The sequence below is a fragment of the Microtus oregoni genome, unplaced genomic scaffold, assembly GCF_018167655.1.
Source record: "Microtus oregoni isolate MIOR12 unplaced genomic scaffold, Mior012 000015F_ref0000493, whole genome shotgun sequence".
Lineage (NCBI taxonomy): Eukaryota > Metazoa > Chordata > Mammalia > Rodentia > Cricetidae > Microtus > Microtus oregoni.
In genome coordinates this window covers 14668234-14692324 of record NW_024543074.1, presented here as the reverse complement: position 1 = coordinate 14692324, position 24091 = coordinate 14668234, and the positions used below count along the sequence as shown (strand labels likewise).

The 24091-nt window shown below is 41.0% G+C and overlaps 1 protein-coding gene across 1 annotated transcript; it reads left to right on the top strand.

Annotated features, from left to right (window-relative positions):
• The first annotated feature begins 1057 nt into the window (after positions 1-1057).
• On the top strand, positions 1058-23653 carry Ddx52 (DExD-box helicase 52). Its single transcript, XM_041664846.1, has 15 exons — positions 1058-1171; positions 2044-2239; positions 4916-5052; positions 6599-6784; positions 8898-9041; positions 9882-9993; positions 11525-11597; positions 12403-12606; positions 13842-13932; positions 16241-16363; positions 16458-16608; positions 17147-17222; positions 18743-18814; positions 20496-20582; positions 23228-23653. The coding sequence occupies exons 1-15, from the start codon at positions 1085-1087 to the stop codon at positions 23283-23285; spliced, it is 1797 nt and encodes a 598-aa protein (XP_041520780.1). The 5' UTR covers positions 1058-1084; the 3' UTR covers positions 23286-23653.
• Positions 23654-24091: the final 438 nt, after the last annotated feature.

Sequence of the window (24091 nt, the reverse complement as noted above, 5' to 3'; positions counted from 1 at the left end):
CTCCATTTCCATTTTTACCCAGTCTATGTCCCTTCTTCAAATAACTAGAGTAATCATGTATGACACTTTCACACATTCAACAAACTTTTCTTGAGAGCATACAGAACCAGAGATACCACAGTAAGGCAAGGCAGTAGATCTTCATGTCCAGGGACTTACATTCCAGGAGAGAAACACTACAAAGGTAAAAAAGTTGTGAGGATGAAACTAAAAATCAAATGTGATAAACTAAGATAGTTGTCCTGTCCATAAAAGTTTTGGGTTTGGCCGGGTGGTGGTGGCACACACCTTTAATCCCAGCACTTGGGAGGCAGAGGCAGGCGGATCTCTGTGAGTTCGAGGCCAGCCTAGTCTACAAGAGCTAGTTCCAGGACTGGCTCTAAAGCTACAGAGAAACTTTGTCTCAGAAAAAAAAAAAAAAAGTTTTGGTTTTGTAGCAAGTTTACACTAAAATACAAATACTTCATCTTGTTACAATGTTTCGAGATCTGGTTTGTTTGCCCCTCCAAGCTTAGCTCCAGCGATTTTCTTTTCTTCCTCTACCTCACCCCCCCCCTCCTTTTTCTTTTTCTCTTTCCTTCTTTCTGCGGTACTGGAGAGCAACTTAGATCCTGGCTTCTGTTCTAACAATGTCTCAGACCCTTTCCCTTCTTTAGAATGGTTTCCTCTTATCTGGAATGCTGTTCCCATGTCTAAGAAAAGTGGCCCCTTCTCAGTGCAAACATTTGATTGAACTCGACCCTCCACCCCGTCTCTATCCATCAAACCTTCTAATTTCCTTTTCAGCACTTTTCATTTTCCTAAATTACAGTAACGTTGGTATCTCTGTTCCCGCTAGACTGCGACCTTAAGTGCAGAATCTTGGCGTGTCGCTCACCAAACTATTCCTAAAAGTCTAGAATACTCCTTCGCACAAGAATGGTCTACACTGTTAACGAATTTTACAACTCAAACTTTCACCACGCCTGCTGTAGCCAGGCTCCGCCTCCTGGAGCTACTTCCGTCTACGGCCTCTCCGGAAGCAGTCGCGGACAGGAAATCGTATGTACAGGCGCTGTGGGGCTGCGGGGCACTCTGGGTAAAAATGGATGCCTATGATCTGTTTCGCCGGCTCGGAGCCGGCGCCAAGTTCGACGTGAAGCGGTTCTCGGCAGACGCTGCTCGATTCCAGGTGCTTACAGTATACCGGGAGCCAAGTACCCGGGAAGGGGCGGGGTCCGTAGAAGGAGACCGCTGCTGCCAGCGGGGCAGCGGGCATGGTGGATCCCGGAGGCCTGGCTCCGACCACCCCCGGGCCTTTCCCTTCTTTGGGGTTCAGCTTGACCTCAGACCTACCCTAGACTTCCGAATAATTGTTTTCTGAGCCCTGGTCGACTCAGTTGAGCCTTGCCCGGACACTGTTGCCCGGCTTCTTTACTTACAAAGTTAGAATCCTTTCAAAGGCCCCCTCTCAGAAGCTAGAGGAAAGGAATTTCTAAAACAGTAGCCTACCCAGGTCTGACTTAGCGTGCAGATAGCTGTAATGTATTGGACACGATTCTTTTCAGCGTTCCAGACAGCGGCATTTTAAGTACCCAACCAGAAGAATGGTGTTGAGATGCGGGAAGGGGAGTGTCTTAGAGAAGTAGTGAGCCAGAAAGGCAGTGAGTTGGCTCATTTGTAGAACATTTTGAACATAAACCTAATGTAAAAGAACAGAGCCTTTGTGAAGGGCGATGTCAGTGTTTCTTCATCCTGACTGTAGTGCTGTGGTTAAATTGTTGGTGTGAGGAAGAAGTAGTTTAATATCTAATAAACGTTTGACATGCAGTAAATGAACGTAAGCTTGCTGTCATTGTTGTTACTATAAGAAGGATAGAGAAGGGTGTAGTGGGTTTTTTTTGTTTATATTCTATTTGCCTAAACACCCAACACAACAGATTCTCAGTCGAAAGGGTTAAAATGATGAATTACTGAACCCATGTCCTCCGTACTGATAGTCGTGGTTGGATGAAAACAGCACTATTCTGTCTGTAGATCTCATTTAAAATTTGGGGGTTTTAGGTAGGAAAAAGGAAATGCGATCCTGATTCTTCGGAGGTACTCCAAGGATTGGACTTCTTCGGAAACAAGAAGTCTGTCTCAGATGAGTGTGGAACATTACAAACACACCAGGAGCTCCAAAATGAGAAGACAGAGGGGGATCTGTTGGAGAGAAGTAAGGAGCCCAGGAAGAAAAAGAGAAAGAAGACGATTTCAGGTTAGTGTTGTGTTGTTGTTGTTTCAGTTGCAGAATAGTGCAAGCTTGTAAATTAGACAACACATACCCATTCCTCTGTTGATGACATTTGGATTATATCTAGGTACCAGCTATTAATTGCTACCATGATACTCACGCATGGCATAGCCTTTTGGACAGGTGTTTCTGTCTCCGTAGAGTCATAATTCCCAAGTGGAGGCACTCTGTGAGGGGGTGTGCACACTTGCTTTGAGTAGATACCACAAAATGACTTCCACACCTTTGTCAGTACTGAGTTTTTTATTTCAGACAACGATTCCCAGGTGCTGGGGTTGGAGGCCAGCAAGGCGGGACAGTAGATATTGCTACAAAAGCCTGGTGACCCAAGTTTGATCCCCAGAACCCACATAAAGGTGGAAGGATAGAACTGACTCCACGATGTTTTCCTCTGACCTCTCCACACATGCTGTGGCACAATTCCCACCACCACCAATAATAATACATTTCGTTAAACCAAGTGCTGGGATTAGAGGCATGAGTACCACATCTGACCTAGCATTATTATTTGTCTTAATGTTTTTTGCCCATTTACTTAACGAAACTTTTAATTTAGATTTTATTATTATTGTTATTATTATTATTGAGACAAGTCTGTACCCTAGGTTGCCTTTTAACTTTCTCTTATAGTTAAGAGTGACCCTGAACACTTGCTCATTTTACCTCCATCTCTCAAGTTCTGCCGTCTTTTTAAATGTGATTCATCACCTGGTTTTAAGCTGTGCTGAGATTTGAACCTAGAGCTTTATACACACTGGACAAGTACTCTGCTTCTGCTCACTGAGCTGTAGTCCCGCCTCCCCCTTTTTAATTTTGTGTTTTCTTGATAATTGAAGTTGAGCATCGATTTGTTTATTTATTTGGAGGCAGGGTTTCTATTTAATTTTGGATGTCTTGGAACTCGATATGTAGACTAGGCTGCCCTAGAGTTCAGAGATCTGCCTGCCTCTGCCTTCTGAGTGCTGGGATTAAAGGCCCACACCACTACACCTGGCTTTGAACATCTTTTTATGTGCTTTTTTGGTTTTTTGAGGCAGGGTTTCTCTAGCTTTATAACTTGTCCTGGAGCAGGCTGGCCTTGAACTCACAGAGATGCCCCTGTCCCTGCCTCCTGAGTGCTGGGATTAAAGGTGTGGGCCAACCACCACTGGGCCTAGTTTCTCTTTCTTTTGCTGTTTCAATGTTAAAAAATGTTATCTTTAAAAAAAAAAAAAAAAAAAAAAAAAAAATGTTATCTTTGTGTGTTTGTGTGACTGTCCAACAGATACTTAGAATTACAAAATTGGTCAGTCGATTTAAATTTAGATGTTATAGAATGATCGACCTGAAACATTGTATCACTCAGAAGCAGAGTGCCTTCTTTTTAACACTATGTAGTTAGTATGCCATACCTGGTTTGACTAGTGCCTTTGTCAGGGACATTTACTGTGTTTCCGTATTTCTGCTATTACATCAAGGAAGATGGTGAAACCTTTGCCTGCTGTTAAAAAAGAAATGCCACAAATTTAGAGAACTGATTGAAGTGTTGGGCAATCAGAAATACATAGATGTTATACTGTAACCATTCAGTAATAAATGTACGTAGGCTGTAAATCTAGATGCGTGTATTTATTTTCAATTAGAAATGTTCAGACTGGATTAGTGGTGATTGGGGTTATTAGTACTGCTGTCTGTTAACCAGGCTTACCTTAGACTGCGAGGCACAAGTGTTGTCTTCCACAAGCAGGATACAGGAGTCTTCTCTCTCTTTTCCCCCATTTCTCTTACTCTCTCTCTGTCTCTCTCTCTCTCAGTTCTTCCCTGCAGTGCTTACTAGAAATACCGGGAGTTTCCTCTTTCTGTAAATTTGTCTCTTCATAGTTCACATTCCTTTGTTGGTAGGTTACTCAATCATTTCTTCTTAGCTTAATAAACTTCATATATTATGGAAATTAACTCAAAGTAAAAGATCCTCTTATGTTTTCCTACATTAAAAAAAATCAGTTAGATACCCAGGCATAGTGGTAACCTCATCATTTAGAAGGTGGAGGTAGGAAGATCAGTAATTCAAGGTGAGTCTTACATAGCAAGTTCAAGGCCAGGCTGGGTTAAATGAGACTCTTAAAATATAAGATATTCAGTGAAGATCTTTACTCACTACTAATAAAAATTTTTTAGATTATTCTCACATATTTGTTCTACCATACAAATGTTAAAATCAGCTAATCTGGTCTCTAAGACAACTGTGGCTGCTTTTAATTGAGCCTTTTCTTTATAGATATAGAGAGAATCGCTGTCTTTATAATATTGGATTGTGGTTTTATTGCTATTGCCCATGAAATCTTTTTTTCACCATAATACTTTCTATCTTTTTTTTTTTTTTTTTTTTGGTAAACAGAAGCTGTCTGCCATATTATTTGTGCAGTTTTCAGTTTATCTCTTGTTTGAAGCATTCAGTTGTCTTGATGGTCAGAGCTGAAATAACCAACCAAGGGAAGAGGGTGAGCGTCAGCTCTGCCTGCACCAGGAGTTTAACCCCTGTTTCCAGATCTCTGTGCATCTGCTAACCCTTCACATTTCCAGTTTAGTGTGAAGTGTAGCCAGTTTGGCAAACCTAACACTGTTGTACTTGATAACTTTTGATTTTAAAATATATTATAGAGATTAATGCACAAGAAGACTTTGACACTACTATACAGTGGACGTCCTCTGTAGAAGCAAAGATTCAAGAAGAGAAAAAAGCCAAAGAAGAAAAGAAACTAACTTCAGGAAAGTTGGAACATCTCAGAAAGGAAAAGGTTTGAAAAATATTTTGACCTCCCAAAGTACATATAGAGTTTTCCCTGGACTTCATTTTGTTAAGACGGAAGACTAATTTGTTTAGGTTCTACTTTAATGAAGTGTTTCCATACCCATCTATGCAGTGCTGGAAGTGTTTGGTTACGATTATAGATAGGTCAGGTAGAAAGAGTTTAGTTCCAGTTGTTTTTAGGTATATACTGCAAATATATAACAGTTTTTGACCTCTTCAAGTTTCAGGAGTAATAGTGTTAGAATTAAAATTTTAAAATTTCTTGGTCTGGAGAGATGGCTCAATGGCTAAGCACACTGGCTTCCCTTTCAGAGGACCCAGGTTCAGTTCCCAGCACCCACGTGGCAGCTCACAACCATCTGTAACTCCAGTTCCAGGAGATTTGATGCCCCGCTCTGACCTCTGCAGGCATCTCTGTAGGTGTCAAGTACACAGGTGGTGTTCATACATACATACAAGCAAAAACATTCATATACATAAAATAAATTTTATTTATTTGTTTGGTTTTTTTTGGTTTTTCAAGACAGGGTTTCTCTGTGTAGCCCTGGCTGTCCTGGAACTTGCTTTGTAGACCAGTGTGGCTTTGAACTCAGAGATCCACCTGCCTCTGTCTCCCAAGTGCTGGGATTAAAGGCATGCACCACCACCACCTGGCAATAAGTTTTTTAATTCAAATATTTAAACTTCTTTTGATAAACATGAAGTCTGACTCCCTTTCTCTTTGGTGTTAAATTTACTAGTGTAAAAGTATTTTCTCCTGTGGGGATTACATGGTTAGAATTCTTTTTGTTCTTTGTTTGAGATAGGATCTCATGTAGCCTACATGGATCTCCTGATTCTCCTGCCTCTACCTCCCACCTGTCAGGATTACAGGTGTGTGCCGTTATACCTGTGGAGGGTTAAAATTCCTAAGGAGGATACTTTGTGGTGAGGGTATAGGACATGAAAACCAATGACTATAGCCCCGTTGCTTCCTGTGCCCGTCTACTTTGCTATTGGAGACTGTAGTGCTTCCTTCAGGGGGTATTATGCTGTGCTTCAGTAACCCAGAAGCCAAAATGGGGCTGTCTGTGGACTGGAGGCTAAAGTGGTCCAGTCAGTATTACTAAACTCTACCCTTGGCACTCAGGTTTAAGAAATAAAAGGACTGATTAGCTGTTTTTGTTTTGAAATATTAAAAAGCACTGGTATTTGTATGCTAAGATAGAAAACATAATTTCAGTGCTTGCCTACTAGAAGTTTCTATAAAGTCATATAAGATGTAAGTGTGACAAACCTTTTACAGTATGTGACACATCTCTTAACTTCAGTTTGAAAGCACAGACAGGTGGGTTCCAACATCGGTGAGAGTCTTCCAGCTGTTACTACCACAAAATGTACTTAGTATCTGTGCTAACTGGGGTTTGAATTTAAGCAGGATGCTTCATGTCTCACCGTAGCTTATCCCAGAACTATTACTGCTGTTCTGTTTTAAAACATCTAAGACTGTTGTTGTTGGGTCATATCCATGGTGGCTTTGTCTCAATTTACAGATCAACTTCTTTCGGAACAAACACAAGATACATGTACAAGGAACTGATCTTCCTGACCCAATTTCTACATTTCAGCAGCTTGAGCAAGAGTATAAAATCAGTTCTCGATTGCTCCAGAACATTCTAGATGCAGGCTTCCAAGTGCCCACACCAATTCAGATGCAAGCCATTCCAGTTATGCTGCATGTGAGTGCAAAGATCTAGGATGTCTGTAACATTCCCGTGTCCTCATTCTCTTCCTGTTCTCTTGACATCCTTTCCACCTTTAGCCCCCTTAAGTCCTTCATTCGCTCTGAAAGTACCTCAAGTGCTCGTGCCTCGTAAAATCTGCTCACAAGATGTGATCATTTCCTTTATGTATGTGTAGACATAGCCTCGAATCCATGGTCCTTAGCCTCCTGAGTGCTGGAACTTTGGGTATTTGCCTCTGTGGTTGACACTCAAGTATTCTTTGTCAAAAAGTATTTAAACCCTCAGAGCATGGAGATTGTGTTTTGTCTTTTTATTCTTTGCTTTTTTAAAGTTCTTATACATAATCCAACTTTGTTTTTCCCCCAGTACTCTTTATTATTGAAATATTCCTGACATACAATAAAGCACATAGACTTTAAGATAGTTTAATGAGTCTGAACAGTATGAAACCTACGTAGTGTAATTGTTCTCCAGTGGAGATGTACATTCCTATATACCTCAGAAAATTCGGTTGTGCCCTGCCTGTTCATTCCTTACTCTACCCAGAAAAAAAAGCAAAACCAAACAATATTTTGATTACCATATTATGTTTTGCTTCTAGGATTTCAAGTGGGATTGTCACTAATCTTGACTTCTTTTACTTAATGGGCTTTTGTTTGTTTGTTTGGGGTTTTTGTTTTTGTTTCTTTTTTGTTGTTGTTGTTTTGTTTTTTCAAGACAAGGTTTTTTGGAGCTTGCCCTGGAACTAGCTTTTGTAGATCAGACTGGCCTCAAACTCAGAGATCCACCTGCCTCTACTTCTCAAGAGCTAGGATTAAAGGCACGCACCACCACCACCCAGCTACTTAATGTTTTTGAAACTTGTAAGACATCTGTTACTAAACAGCATTCTGTTGTATGAATATATTAATAATGTGCTTATCAAATTGCTTGTTAATAGATATGTAAATTAGCTGAGTTTTTTTTTTTTTGATGGCTTTAAAAAATAATGAAGCTGGGCAGTGGTGGCAAACACCTTTAACCACAGCCCTCCGAAGGCAGAGGCAGGTGGATCTCTGTGAGTTCAAGGCCAGCCAGGTCTACCGAGTGAGTTCCAGGATAGCCAGAGCAATGTAGAGAAACTCTGTGTTGAACCACTCCCCCCTCCCCCCCCAAAAAAAACAATTATACAGCTGGGTTGTGGTGGTGTACACCTTTAATCCCAGCACTTGCGAGGTGAAAGCAGTGGATCTCTGAGTTCAAGGTCAGCCAGTGTATAGAGTGAGTTCCAGGACCACATCTTGAAAAATCAACCAATCAACCAAATAAACAAATGGTGAAAGTTTCCTACTTCCCTCTCTCTCCTTCCCTCATTTTGTCTTTTCCTCTCCTTTTCTCCTCCCCCCTTTTCTCCCTTCTTTTCTCCTCCTTTTTCTCTCCCTCCTTCCCTCTTCCCCATTTACAAAATAATGAGCTTGGCCTTCACTTAAGTTAGATGAAAGATATGTGTTATCTTTTCACCCCATTACGTTCTTCACGTTGCTTTGTGTGTTGAAAGGAGAATATACTCGTATTTGAATGGTGTTACTGACTCATTTATTGAATTTGCACTTAGGTTCCTCTTAGATTATTTCTGCCATTATTTCAGCTTAAAGGTTTAAGAATTACAGTGACCCCTTTGAAGACTGTCACCTGTGAATACTCTTGTCATTAACCACTTTTCAATTCTAATCTTCACTCATTGTGCTATTTAACACAATCTTCCCAGGGGAGTTAACAGTACAGATACTGGGATAAAAGGCCAATTGTGTTATGCGCTTTGGTAGCAGAGTTTAATGGAAAGTGAACCTGAAATAGTAGTTATGCTTCTCTTTGGATTTTAGTTGTCCCTGCTGCTTACCATCCTAATGTACGTTAGTAGCAGTGCTCAGAAACACTTGGGGCAGCAGTGGCAAGCCTGAGGTGTTTGAAAACAATAGATGGGGCTGTGTGGAGAGGTGGGTAGGGTGTGAACAGGTGGATTTATTTCATTCAGTTTTATTTGTTGCTTCCATGGCTGCTCACGTTGTTTAACCAGGCTCTGAAAACTTGTTGAACTTGTCCTATACTTACTGTGCTCTTCTGTTAGGGTCGGGAACTTCTGGCTTCTGCTCCTACTGGATCTGGGAAGACTCTGGCTTTTAGCATTCCCATTTTAATGCAGCTGAAACAACCTGCAAATAAAGGCTTTCGAGCCCTGGTTATATCCCCAACTCGAGAACTTGCCAGCCAGGTATGACACAGAGTTTTGAGAGGATGCATTCATGTTTGCTTTGATATGTTTCTTGTTTAAGTTGGTAAAGCTCTCAGAAGAATGTCTTCTGTTGTGGCCTGGAGACAGTATTCCGTAATATACAGAATTCTTTGTAATTTGGTCTTTGAAATGTCTAGAATTTCAGAAATGTGATTTTGACAATTATCCTTCTTTTCTAAAGGCTGCACAATCTTTGAGGTTGAAAGGGTCCGATGATATATCATTGCTAAAATTTGTTTTCTTCATTCAGAAAAGTGAAATATTGCTAGGGATGGTGGTTCATGCCTGTGATTCTAGCACTGGGAGGTGGAAGAAAAAGGATCAATATTTCAGAGTCATCATCATTTCTGAGACTCTGTCTCAGAGAACAGCCAAGTGTGGTGGCGTCTGTCTTTAGTCCCAGCACTGTGGAGTCAGAGGCAGATAGATCTCTGTGAGCTTTAGGCCAGCCAGGGCTACATAGTGAGACCTTGTCTAAAGAAAAGAAGAAAATAAAAGAAACTACCTCGTTCTCTGAGAAAGGAGAAACTTTTTTAATGAGCTCTACATCCCGTGTGTGGAGTAACCACATGCTCTGCAGTAGGGCGTTCAGCACTGCACTCTGAAAGCTGCAGCAGATGGCAGGATTTGGTTTTGTGTTGTGGAACTAGCTCAGGATCTCCAGGCAACTATTGCGTCTTTTCAGTGTTACAGGTCAGCCAACAGAGCACTGCAGGTTTCGTCCGTGGGTTCATAATAAATGTGTTAAAGGCATAAATGAAGCTGTGCATCCTGGCCTAGTATCTTAACGACTTTGGTTTTCTCACTTTTTTGTTTTAGATTCATAGAGAATTAATTAAAATATCTGAGGGTACAGGATTCAGAATACATATGATCCACAAAGCTGCAATAGCAGCTAAGAAATTTGGACCTAAATCATCTAAGAAGTTTGGTAAGAACTTCCTGCTTAGAGTATCTAAGGAATTGGAAATAATAAAGGTCTTAATTACTGAATAAGAGTTGCTGCAGTGCAAGTCAGAGAGAGAGAGTGAGTGGGGGTGGGGTGTAATTTTTTTTAAAGTCAGAGTCTCGAATAATTCATGCTGGCTTCAAATTCAAGGTTGAGAATGAACTTGAACCTCTCCCCCTCCTGCTTCCGAGTCCTAAGTGCTGGGATCACAGGTGTGTACCGCCGCACCTGGTTTATGTGGTGCTGAGAATGGAATCTAGATTTTTGTGCATGGTAGGCAGATACCGTACCAACTCAGGCATGTCTCTAAGCTCCTAATTAGTTATTTTATTTTTTTGAGACAAGGTTTAATCTGTGTATTCTTTGCTGTCCAGGATGGACTCAAACTCAAACATCTACCTGCCTCCTGAGTGCTGAGATTAAAGCGCATGCCACCACTGCCTGACTTTAATTAGTTTTTGGGGTTTTTTTGGGGGGGGCGGGGGTTGTTGTTGTTTTTCTAAACAGGGTTTCTCTTGTGTAACAATCCTAGCTGTCCTGAAACTAGCTCTTTTAGACCAGGCTGGCCTTGAACTCACAGAGATCCACCTGCCTCTGCCTCCTAAGTATTGAGATTAAAGGTGTGCACCACCACTGTCTGGCTAATTAGTTTTTTTGAAGAAGCTAAATAGAGCTTTTCACGCAGAAGATCTGTGTCTGCATCCCAGCTGATTCTCCCCACCGGTTACCACAGTGACGTTTGGCTATAAGGGGTATTTGTAGTTGTTAGAGCTGGGGAACCAACAGCATGTTGTGGATGGAGGCTAGAAATACCATTAAGACCCTGCCATGCCCTGGACAGCTGTCTACAGAAAGCTGTGGGACTCAGCATGTCAGCAGTGCTAGGCCTGGGAAATCCTGCCTCATACCCTTGATTTCTAATCATGGAAATGCCTTGGCAGGTAACAATGGATTACATGTCTCCCCTTTTAACTTGCTCTCTGGGAAAGTTTCATTTAAGACTATTTTTCAAGCCAAGTATGGTAGCACACCTAGAGTCTTAGTGCTGAGGCAGGAGGATCAGAGGAGTTTTGGGGCCAGCCTAGCCTTAGGATGACCAGTGCTGGCTCTTAGAGTTGGAATGACGGCAGTGCAGTTGAGTGGTGCAGCGCTGCAGCTCTTGCCTGGCGAGTGTAACAGGAGGCCTTGGCTTTCGCTACTGGGGCGGGGAAGAAAGCACAGCAACTAGCCTGGAACTAGGCAGGGGTGAGATGATCATGAGTGAGGAGTTCTCAACCTCACAGCAAGACTCTGACTCAGGCAGCCAAAAGGGTGGGGAAGCTGCTCAAATAGAGTAGAAGAACTAGAGAGTTTTATGCTATGGTGGAGGGAGAAATTTGCATTACTTCCTAACAAGCAAGAGTTTTTGTATTTAACTACTCTTCCCTTCCTACTTAATAAGATTAATAACTGAAATTCTGTAGTTAGAAGAAGGCATCTTGTTTGCAGTTTCCACCCCTTGTTTTCCCTGTAGACATTCTTGTGACGACCCCAAATCGACTGATCTACTTGCTAAAGCAGGATCCACCAGGGATAGACCTGACAAGGTACAGCATTCTTCCAGCTTTCCTTCACCTGCTTATTTTATTCATTTTCTGGTCACTATGACTAAATACTTGAGAACCTCTAATTTAAGGAGGAAGGAAGGACAGGCTTATGTTTGAATGGATATAGGTCATTCACTGGGGCTGGAAGGTGGGGCACCAGGTCTCGTTGCAGCCACAGTTAGGAAGCAGAGAATGATGGCTGTCAGCCCCTAACTTGCTTTCTCCTTTTTATTCAATGCTAGACCTCAGCCTGTGGTGTGTTTTGTACAGTGGTCTTCCAACCTCAGTTAACCTGTCTAGATAATCCTTACAAACGAGCCCAGAGGTTTGTCTCTGGTGATTCTGGATCCTGTCAGGTTGACAATCAGTGTCATCTATCACAGTTCCATTTTGTTCTCAGTTGCTTTGATTATTGTCCTTTGGTGCATACTGTCTGCCAGCTTGTGTCAGTGTGATACTGAGAATATAATAGCTTGAATTAACTAGTAGAAGAAAAGAACTGGTCAGGAAGAAAATTATACACTTGATAAACAGAATATAACTCCCCAGACCTTTTTACATCTTTCAGTAAGTGCAGTGGAATCCTGTCATTGCTGATACAGCTTGTCTTTGAGGATTTATAATTGGTGACTGAGCTACATTTATAATGTTTTTCTGCTAATTTTTCATGTACATTTTTTTCTCATTTGATAAGGTGAATCAAAAACAGCATCATTATAGGACTTTTTTCATATATCTTGACAGTTGAGTGAAGTGTCCCAGATCTTCCAATTGAGTAACCACGGGTTGTTTTGCTATTTCTCAGTGTTGAATGGCTGATAGTAGACGAGTCAGACAAACTGTTTGAAGATGGCAAAACTGGGTTTAGAGACCAGCTGGCTTCCATTTTCCTGGCCTGCACATCCCCCAAGGTCAAGAGAGCAATGTTCAGTGCAACTTTTGCGTATGATGTTGAGCAGTGGTGCAAGCTCAACCTGGACAACGTCGTTATCGTATCCATTGGAGCAAGGTAAATAATTGTTATTTCACGTTGTCCCATGCACTTGTCTTAAGGTAAGGTTTGTTTGTTTGTTTGTTTGTTTGCTTTGACTCAATAAAATAGGTTGTTTGGCATGACACCAACGAGCAAGAAAAGTTTTACTGATAGAAATGTATTTTTTAAAGTCAAAATGAAGGAATTTTTTTTTTTCAGAATTGCACAATGAAAGATTCCCATGTTTGCATGTTACTTTTCCCTGCATCATACCTCTATTTCATTCACAAACTATGCCGTTAGGTTGGTGGCCATCCATACTTGGTTTCTGTGATTGTTTGCTTACATAGGATTGTATGGAAAAAGCTGGTGTTATTTAACCACTTGATAAGTAATTCTGGCACAAAATATGATTTTGTTCAGTACCAGGGATATAATTCGGTGATGGTTAGAGCAGTTACTTAGTGTGAGATCTCTGTTCCATTTTTCAGCACTAAAAAAGGGTTTGAGGTAGAGATGCATTTCATGCTAAATAAATACACAGTCTATCGAGATTTTTGTTGTGGTTAAGCCCAATAAACCTCTCAGTGTTCAGAAGGATCGCTAGAGCAGGCAAAAACTAAGATGTGGTGGTCAGAGGACACTGTCAGGAATTGAGTCAATCTCTGGCTAACTAGTTTACATAGCAAGCGCCTTACCCTCTGTGCCATTTCTGTGGCCTGTTTGGGTTTTGTTGTTGTTGTTTTGTTTTTGAGACAGAGCTTTACTACATGTTCCAACAGATTAGCCTAAACGCACAGAAACCTGGTGCCTCCCAGGTGCTGTATTGCAGGTCCTCAGTAGCATGCCCAGCTAAAATTTGATTTTTTTTTTATTTTTATTTTTTTTTAAGATTCATCATGTGAGAGGAGGGGGAGGGAAATGGGAGGCTGGGAGGAAATTTCTTTTTTCAATAAAAAAAAGTTTATAACTAATATAAGAAAAACTATATACAATAAGTACAATAACTATATAAAATATATACAGGCAATAAACACAACAATGTCTATTCCAGAAAAAAAAAGATTTATTATGTATACAATGTTCTGCCTATATGTCTGCGTACAGGGCAGAAGAGGGCACCAGATCTCATTATAGATGGTTGTGAGCCACCATGGTTGCTGGGAATTGAACTCAGGACCTCCAGAAGAGCAGTCAGTAGTACTCTTAACCTCTGAGCCATCTCTCCAGCCCTAAAATTTGATTCTTAAAAAGGTGTGTTTTCTTCCCAGGAATTCTGCAGTTGAGACTGTTGAACAAGAACTTCTCTTTGTTGGCTCTGAGACTGGAAAACTTCTGGCCATGAGAGAACTTGTTAAGAAGGTATATTGAACTGCATTCTTGACTTTTGCTAGAGGGCATTCATGTTCTATCATCCTCCTGCATTGTGCTTAGTGTTGACTCTTTCTTAGCGATCCAGTGGTGTTGAGTCTTCTGTTCCTTGCTTGAGTAGAAGACCTGCCTGGTGGTGCCTCGATTCTCCATCTGCCTGTCTGTATCCCTCTGTTCCCTCATCTTTGCTGGTTTGCTAGAGATGATCTGGGGCACTTAGTAATGAATAATGCCTTGAGTTTGGTTTTCTTTTTTATCCCAAAGTAAGTACTGAGTAGAAGCCTTGGGTAGAAAGTTTAAAGGCTGAGTGGCCTAGTGAGTAAGAGCCCTTACTGCTTTTGTGGAGAACCTGGGTTCAGTTGCCAGCACCCACATGGTGTCTTAAAACCATCCTTAACTTGAGTTCCAAGGCTTCTGTAGGCACCAGGTACACACACATGGTCACAGACATATATGTAGGCAAAATACATTCACTTAAGATGAATCTTCAAAATTTAAAAATAAATCAACTGCTAGTGGGTTCAGGGTAAGGGGCAAAAAAGAAATATAAATTGTAAGGCTACTTTTTGAAATCTGTTCCTATAGGTGAACACAAATGTGGCATTTGCCTTAGTGGGAGCAGTTAGGGTGGTTGTAAGATGGAAAATAAAGGTGTCTGTGCATATCTGGGGGCTGTGTAAGAGACATGCCTTAGGAGCTAGGATGGGCTTCTGAACTGCGCAACATGGAAATTCTACCTGTACCATTCTACCTTTGGGTAGCTCACCTCCCATACACCCCAACTCTACAGTTTTCACTTTGGTAAAATGATGCAATATCTATTTCAAAAAGCTATTCTAATAGTGTAATGTGTTACATGTAGTACTTCAAATAATGTTTTCCTGTGTATATTTGCTCCTGTTTGGGATTATTTTTATTTTATTGAGTTAGGATCTCACTCAAAGCTCAGGCTGGCCTTGAAAACAGAATCCTCCTGCCTCGGCCTCCCGAGTACTGGATTATAGATGTGTGCTACCATGCACACCCTCATTTTATTGATAACCCCCTTTTTCCCCCAAAGAGCTTTATGCCTTTGTGTTCTGCCTACATGAATGTCTGCTTGCCAAAAAGGACACCAGATCTCATTATAGATGGTTGTGAGTCACCATGTCCTTGCTCAGGACCTCTGAAAGAACAGCCAGTGCTTTTAACCTCTGAGCCATCTTTCTAGCCCTTTATTGATATTCTTAAAGGTGTCATTTTGCCCCTAGGAAATTTAACGTTTTTGCAGGTATTATTCATGTGGTGAAATTAGATCAGAGATTTTTAGCCATGCATTTGTAGTTAAAAAGGTTCTTCATGAGATTCCAAAAAAAAGTATAAACCGAAACAAAAAGAACCCCCAATGGACATTTGGAAACATGAGGTGGGGGGGGGGAGTGTTTGGCAGCAAATGTGCAGTGTGCTGAGAGCTGTTAGCTAATGCTCAGGCATTTCTTGATTCTCTTGGGGATTGGGAATTCTGTTTACATTGAGACAACTAGAACTAAAGATTAAGATACAGGGAAATTCTGAAGTTAAGGTAAGAAATGAATTAAAGACATGATTTTTTTACATTATGAGCAGAATTAAAGTTCTTGGGCTAAGAGGTGGTGGTTTTAGCATGGGCATACATTATTGTAGGAGGGCACATTTGTTGGAAGTAGTAAGTTAAAGAATACAGTCCAAGGACAATGAAAAGAACCCATTGTAGAGGGTGGATGATGAGGAAGATGGAGGCAGATTTAGACACTGGCAGTGGAAGTGCATGTCTTAGAGTTTCTATTGCTGTGATAAAACACTGTGACCAAAATAAAGCAACTCAAGGAAGGGTTTATTTCAGCCTACAGTTTCACATCAGAGTCCATCATTGAGGAAAGTCAGAACCGGCACCTGCAGGCAGGAACTGATGTGCAGGTGATGGAAGGGTGCTGCTTAATGTCTTGCTACCCACTAGCTTGTTCAGCCTACTTTCTTATGGCACTCTGGGACCACCTGCCTGGAGATGTCCCACCCACAGTGGATTGGCCCATCAATCATTAATTAAGAAATGCACTTCAGACTTGCCTACAGCCAAATCTTATGGTGGTGTTTTTTTCAATTGATAGTCCCTTTTCCCAGATGACTGGTTTTTATCTCAGGTTGACATAAAACTTGTCAGAACAGTGTACTAAATTGATTGGGTTATTTGTGAACTGAACTGAAGATATACTATGAGATAGATACTGATTGTGTTCTTTCTTACAAGTTATATGTATTAATTTTTGCTTCTTTCTCCTAGGGTTTCAATCCACCTGTTCTTGTTTTTGTTCAGTCCATTGAAAGGGCTAAAGAACTTTTTCATGAGCTCATATATGAAGGTATTAATGTGGATGTCATTCATGCAGAAAGAACACAGCAGCAGGTAGAAAGTCAACTATGTACTACAAACACCATGCACTGCCTGTTTTTTCCATTCTAGAATGTACTAAAACATTTAATGTTTCTTCTTTCACCAGCGAGATAACACAGTCCACAGCTTCAGAGCGGGTAAAATCTGGGTTCTTATTTGTACAGCCTTGCTCGCAAGAGGGATTGATTTTAAAGGCGTAAACCTGGTCATCAATTATGATTTTCCAACCAGCTCAGTGGAATACATCCATAGGATAGGTGAGCCTTTGTTTTCATGCCCTGTTGCCCACTCGTCTTTCTCAGTTCCTCTGCTATTCCCTTTAAACATACTCATTACTTGGTTTTTGGTTCTGTGAAAATCCAGTGACTTTTTTAGGGGTGTGTATGTGTGCATACATTTTCTTAATTTAATGATGTGTGTGATGCCCATGGTGTATGTAGGGGGAGAGGGTTGGAGGAAAACATCTGGTATTGATCCTCAACATAATTTCCATTATATTTGAGGCAGGGACTTTCTTGTCCTTCATTGTATACATAAGGGTAATTGGCCTATGAGTTCCATGGGTTCCCTGGTCTCTACCTCCCATCTTAACATAGGGACATAGGGATTATAGACACATCTTACTACTTCTGGCTTCTGCGTGGATTCTGGGGATTTGAACTCATATCTTCATGTTTATGCAGCAAGTGATATATCCAATGAGCCATCTCTCCAAACCTCAGTGACCATTATGTGAACCTTGAGAGTTTCCTTCTAGTAAAAAACAAAAACTTTTTGTGGTCTGGTTTCTCTTAGGTAGAACTGGAAGAGCAGGGAACAGGGGAAAGGCTGTTACATTTTTCACTGAAGATGATAAACCGTTATTAAGAAGGTAAATTGGGGCTGGGATGCTCTTCTTATCTTGCATGTTTTGATTCCAGCATCACTCCTTTCCACCACCCCTCCCCCACATTTAAGAAGCATGTGAATTATGGAGCATAACTTAATATTTTAGTTGCAGCTGACAAAATTGCTTCATTATTTTTATATGTATATTTTATTGCTAGATAATACAAAATGGCTATGTCCCAAATTCTGTTAGAGGCTCTATAGTAAAACCCGGTCCCAAGAAACAGAGGAGGGAGCATGGGGTCTGTGTTTTTGCCCTTTCTGGTTAGAACTTGGAAGCATTGACAGTGGGAGTATACATTTTTAGATTTCAGAGTAACAGAACTCATCTGAGAGCCAGCAGTTGAGCCGTGATACTTAATGCATGGTATTAAGGGGAGGGAGCGAGCGAATGTGAATGACAGGGTCTTACTGTGTTTCTGAGTAGCATGGGCTATCCTCAGACTTTAGAACCTGAGCCTCCCCAATCCTGGAATTTGAGGAGTGTCTCAGCACACTTGACTTCATTATGAAAGTTTTGAGTTATCGAATATTGCGCATGGCTTCTCCATCCAGTCACCACTCTTTTCCCATGGTGCATCCTTTTTCTTACTTTGCTGCCAGATGGAGTTTTATATTTAGTCCCAGAATCACTTGCCACAGAGGAAAGAGTATTTTAGCGACACGTTTTATTTTTAGTCACTTGTAGCCCTTTGAAGTCTGGGTACCATCTCCTTTTAGACTCTCAGGTCTTAACTTAGCCTGTCATTATAGATTTTTATGCATATTTGTTTTCAGAGATGGGGTTTCACTATGTAGCCTAGGCTGGTGAAACATTAGTCTACCTGCCTCAGCCTCCTAAGTGCTAGTCTTACAGATTGTGCCGCCACTCGCAGCTATAAAGGTCCAGGGTTCTCTGCACTTTTGCTGCCTGCAGTAATTTTTGGTTAAAGGATAACTGGTAGCACCTCACATTTCTAACAGATGAAATGCAGTTGGGGCAAAGGGGTTGTACCCTGCTCTGTTTGTCAGGTCCCCTGAATTAGATGCGTACCTTCAAAGCCTCTGCTCTTTCACGTGTCTGTGGGTAGGCGTATGTTACAAGGGCTTTGATGGATCTAAGGGATGTGACTGATGACCCCAGCATCAGTGTAACTGACCGTTAGATTCCATCCGTGAGATGGGGATCATAGAGTTTTCCATATAAAGTCATTGTGACGACTGAATAGGCTATTATATGTAGGATGCGGTGCCAGCCCTTTAGTGAGCACTGTCGCCCAGTGGATTCAGGCTTACCTCTAGTTTCACTGGGATTTGAAATAGCTGCTACCTAAAGCTACTTGTCGGTGTAGCTCAGAAATCCAGTGTGTTTCATTTGACAATAATTGGTGCGCTCGGAGAAGACTGTGCTGGAATACTTTTGGGTAGTTTCAGTTCCTCTCATGCTGTACACAGGGTTTGCGCATGACTGAATCTGTGCATTAGTTTAACACACCCATTCCTGTTCCTGGGTTCCTTTTCCAGTGTCGCCAATGTTATCCAGCAGGCTGGTTGTCCTGTACCTGAATACATAAAAGGTTTCCAGAAACTATTAAGGTATGCATTTGAATTTACTCAGAGCCTTCTCTTTGGGTTTTACACGTGCATTCTTGCTTCTTGCTTATTTGGATTCTTCCCTCTTGCCTTTATTTAGTTTGTAGTTTAAATATATATCCCAGAATGGTGTGTTGCTGAATTTTATATGGTTTTTTGTTTGTTTGGGTTTTTTTTTTTTCCCCGAGACAGGGTTTCGCTATGTCACTTTGGTTGTCCTGGAATTCACTCTATAGACTAGGCTGAACTTGAACTCAAAGGAATCTGCCTGCCTCAGCTCCCTAATACTGGAATTAAAGGCGTATGCCACTATGCCTGACTTTACACGTTTTTAATTTTAATACAGATGGTCCTTGACCTAAACCCATTGTAAATTGAAAGTATTATAAGTAGAAAATGGATTTAAATGCATCTAATCTTCCAAATATCCTAGTATAGTAGCCCAGTGTACTGTAGGATTTCAAGATTTATGTAATTTTTTGTTCTTTTTTTTTTTGAGACAGGGTCTCACTCTGTACTCAGGCTGGTATGAAACTCACAGCAATCCTCCTGCCTTGACTGTCATAACTATGGGGATTACAGGCATAAATTACCACATCTTGCTAGAGTATCTGTCACCTTCATTGTTGAGTGACTCACTTGGAGCTTTGCTCTCTGCGGCCATCCAGCATTGGCAAAGCATTTCGTGTCACCCGCTGCATGCTGGGAAGGTCCAAATGCAGAGCAGGTTTTTGCTGAGCAGGTATCTCTTGACATCCTGAAGTGAAAAGACTGTGAGCATGCTGTAGCGTGTGGCTCCTGTAAGAGCGTCAGCTGATATGCCGTCTGACTGTTCTCGCCTCTTGTGTGGCTGAGTCGCACACACTGCACTCACCGTCATGAGCCCTCGCTCTGTCGCCAGGGCTCTTCCTCTTACAGAGCTCACTTCTGTACCCACTAAACAATCTTAACCTTTTCCTGGGTTTCCTGTTTCTGGTTTTGATTGTCTGGGTGCTCATATAAGTGGAATCACACAGTGTTTGTCTTTTTGTGGTGGACTTAGTTCACTTTGCACAATGTTTTCTAGTCAGAATTTCCTCCTCAAAGTCTCTGTCAGGTTTTACCCTGCCCATCTGTCATTTAGGTTGCATCCGTGGTTTTGCTTTAGAACATATTATTTCCTAGTCAGCTTTTTTGTCTTTGAAATTCAGATTTCTTTAAAAAAAAAAAAAAACTATTCAGTGGGGGCTGGAGAGATGGCTTAGTGGTTAAGAGCATTGCCTGCTCTTCCAGAGGTCCTGAGTTCAATTCCCAGCAACCACATGGTGGCTCACAACCATCTGTAAAGAGGTCTGGTACCCTCTTCTGGCCTGCAGACATGCACACAGACAGAATATTGTATATTAAATAAATAAATAAATATTAAAAAAAACTATTCAGTGAGTGAAATATGCTTAGACTTATTAGTAATGGTTTATTTCCTGGAGTCAGAGTGTTAGCGTCTGTTGACATAGGCCATGAGGTTGTCCCAGAGTGTATTTTCATCACAGCCAGTGTGTTTTTAAAGGTTGATTTCCTGGATCCTTATGAAATAGTTGTAAGGGCTCTCAGTTAATCTAGTTCATTGAAATGAGTATAGCATCACCTAGCTTTAGCCTCTAAATGAGCTTGTGTTTAATTTTCTCTCTCACTTTCTAACTTACAGCAAGCAAAAGAAAAAGATGATTAAGAAACCATTGGAAAGGGAGAGCATTAGTACAACTCCAAAGTATTTCTTAGAGCAAGCCAAACAGTAAGTATTTATATCTATATGGTAAAAAAAGTCCTACATGATCTGAGTGGGCATTGTTTTTCCTTAAGATACATTTTCAGAATTAAAATAGATAGGTAATCCATTATAGGATGTGATAGACATGTTTCAGGCTGCCTCTGATTTGGGAATTTGCACATTTTAGTGTTAAAATTTGACTGTATCTATATGTTAGTCATCTGGGTTTCCCCCCATGTGTGAAAATAGATTACAGTTTGCTGTGAGGTAGAATTGCACCGCACACGCCCTGCACCATCTGTAACAGGACATGTTACTGGGGCCAGTAGTTAGGATCATTGACAAGCGTTGATTGAGCCTTTCTTGAAGCTCTGTCTTCTGGGCACGAGTTCATATAATCCTCTGCTTACATTGAGGTGCACTGTAACATTTAAGAAGTACTATTTAGCTTAAGGATTTTTTTTGCTGGGGAAGGGAGTGTTAGCAGAGGTCTTATAGGATACATACAGGTATGTTTTGTCTGTTAGTGCTAGGCAGCTACATGTTGTGGTAGGAATTTGCCAGAGTATTCTGAGCTCCGTTACTCTAGATAAAGAAATTTCACAGATTTCTTGGTACTAGAACTAGTGATTTCTTGTTGTGTTCCTGAGAGTGCCCTTAGTGTCCCGGGATGCTGTGGTGAACTAAGCTAATGCTTCCTTCCGTTACCTTAAACCATTAGGCAAACACGTGATGGTGGTGTTATAGAGACTATAAAACAGGCCACGTGAGAACATTAGAGGATCTTAGGTAGGAAGCTGTGTGGACCGCCCTTGTAAACAGAATAGGAGTCTTGCATGACAGTCTATGATGTTCACTCCAGGTGTTAACAGCTCACAGTGTCCCAGAGCTTTCATGTGTTCTAAGATTTAACATGGAGGAATAAACACCACAAACTTGTAAAGATTTGGAAGTTTAATAGTTTAAATTCCACTGGTACTTTCCCAGTTTTATGAATTCTAGTATAATGTAAGGCGTGTGTCTGTGTGTGATCACGCAAGTGTGTCCAGTTTTTGTGGCGCATGGACTTTGTCTGGAGTGTCATGAGGACTATTTGGCATGCAGTATATATAGTCTTACTTCTTGGGATAGCTGAGAGCTAAGATAACACGTGCTGACTCTGGCACTGAGTAGAAGCTGTGAAGGAGGTTTCTCTAGAGGCTGAAGGTCAGCTGGGGAAGAAGATGGAGGCTGTTGAAATTTAATAGAATGCGGCAGTATCTTTTTTTTTTTAATTTAGATTAAACACTATTTTGAGTAATTGCCCTTTAAATGTCCTGTGTTTATAGCATTCTTCTGGGCTAATTAACTTAGCTACAAGAGGAGTTTGGGGTACTGGTGTCAGTCTTGTGATACTAACAACACAGTTAAGGTGCTTTGGCATTCTTTGTTTAATTTAACTTAAAGGCTGTCCTTAGCATAAGAACAAGATCCACCATGATCTAGTTCCTGCTCCTTCTGCATTACAGATAGGGGTTGCTATGGGGCATAAAAGTTCCTGTCTTCAGCTCAGCTTCCACATTAAACTTGGAACCTGATTCCCTGTTGTCTAGAGGGCCTCACTTCAGGCACTATGAACCCAGCCTGGTGTGATGAGGGCCAGATTTGGATTTGGAGCCTAAAAATCGATTCTAATGGGAACTTTGGGCAAGTTACTTGTCTTTCAAGTATTATTCCCATTATATAATGGAAATGCTTTCATTCAAGGTACAGACTTTGTTCTTGGTGTTAGTTGGTCCAAGAATTACATGTGCAAACATTCCAAAGAACTTCTTACTGTAGTGTGTAAGTATTGTTTATTGTCTCAAAGTTTTTCCTTTTTCTTTATTAACACTAGCAAATGTGTTCACCATTCACTGGGCTGTAGGATCAGACTGTCAGTGTTTATGCCTAATATTTATTAATAATGTGTGGTGACCAGCAAGTTTTTATCCATTTCACCTTATTATTTCATTTGGAGAAGGAGAGTAGTAGGTTGTTAGGAAGCTCCCTTGAGTTAATTCATGTAGACTGAAGAAGTTTCAGTCCCACCTGGTCCCGCAGCTGTTCAGTCCCAAAGAAACATGCAGAAGCTGATATTAATTATAAACTGTTTGGCCTGTTGCTCAGGCTTATTATTAACTAGCTCTTACAACTTCAGTTGTGACTTGGTACCTTTTCTCAGTAAGGCATTCTCATCTTGCTCCCTCTGCATCTGGCTGGTGACTGTGTCTCTGCCTTTCCTCTTCCCAGAATTCTTCTAGTCTAGCTGCCCTGCCTATACTGCCTGTCTGGCTATTGGATAGCGTTTTATTAAACCAATATGAGTGACAAATCTTTATAGTGTACAAGAGCATTATCCCATAACAAATGCATGCACAAAGAACACTTAACAGCAATGTCTAGTACTTAACACTGAACCAACAGGTCAAGACCAGACTGTCCTTTGCTAGGTAACAGTGTAGTTGGTTGTGATATTTCTCATATGGACAGAGATTTTTATGCTGGACAGAGAACTGCTTAATATCTTTGTTCCCAGTACCTCCTATACTTTGCTGTGTACTAACTTTCAGCACATGTTCATTTATGCCCTTGGTTATGGAAGTAAATGTATATAGAGTTGCTAACTCAACATGTCTTCCTATTCACAGGAAAAAAGTTGCTGGCCAAAACAGCAAGAAGAAAGAAACTCTTGAAGAGAAAAGTTAAAAATAGATAGCTTAGAAGGCTATCACGCAGTGTAATTTATGAGCCCAGCATGAATTCTCATGGATTACTTAACAACCATCTTTAGCAGACATATTAAATCAACAAAGACGTGAGAAGAGAAAGTGGTCCTAATTTACTGATGCACCAGGACAAGCTTCACCTTGTAGGTGAAATTTATGCAATGGAAATAACGTGCATCGACTTTTCTGCCTGAAGCCGGAGAGATACTTCTTATAGAAGAACGAGAGTTGATGTTAAAATAACACCCAAAGTGGTGAACTCTTAAGGATTTTGCCCTTCCAGTGTGATGCATGCTGTGGAGAGGCATATGGACCAGAATTTTAAAATAAAATCTTGAGCTTGAATGTACCATCCACCCTTGTGTGTGTGTAGAGTGTTGTGTGTGGGATGCAGACGAGAGCAACACAGGCCATGCACTAGGAAGAACCCTAGTGCTCCCTTCAGTGTTTCTTTATGGTTAACGGCCTTTATGGTATGAACCACAATAAGGAGGTACCTTACCTATGGCTAGCCAAGTTCCTGAGGATTGGAAACTTCAGTCTGTTGAAATTTACTTACAGCACACTGGGAAGGAAGTTCATAGTTAGCTGTCACAGTGTTGCAACTATGAGATTATGATCGGCCTCTCCCTTTCTGACTTCATTCTCCATCTTTTAACCGGATTCTTTTCCTGTCTCTTTCCATTCAAGATGAAAGCTGATAACAGTGCTTTATCCTGATAAGGAAGAACAGTCCTGTTAACTGATACACCTGGCTCCACTTTCCCAGAGGCTTATCTTTGCTAA

What these genes read in the sequence shown, in the direction of transcription:
- Ddx52 (XM_041664846.1), top strand. Translation starts at nt 1,085, where the DNA reads ATGGATGCCTATGATCTGTTTCGCCGGCTCGGAGCCGGCGCCAAGTTC. An exon ending in CTCGAGAACTTGCCAGCCAG is followed by an intron (nt 9,042 to 9,881) that starts GTATGACACAGA and finishes TTTTTGTTTTAG; the next exon opens with ATTCATAGAGAATTAATTAA. An exon ending in CCAGGGATAGACCTGACAAG is followed by an intron (nt 11,598 to 12,402) that starts GTACAGCATTCT and finishes GCTATTTCTCAG; the next exon opens with TGTTGAATGGCTGATAGTAG.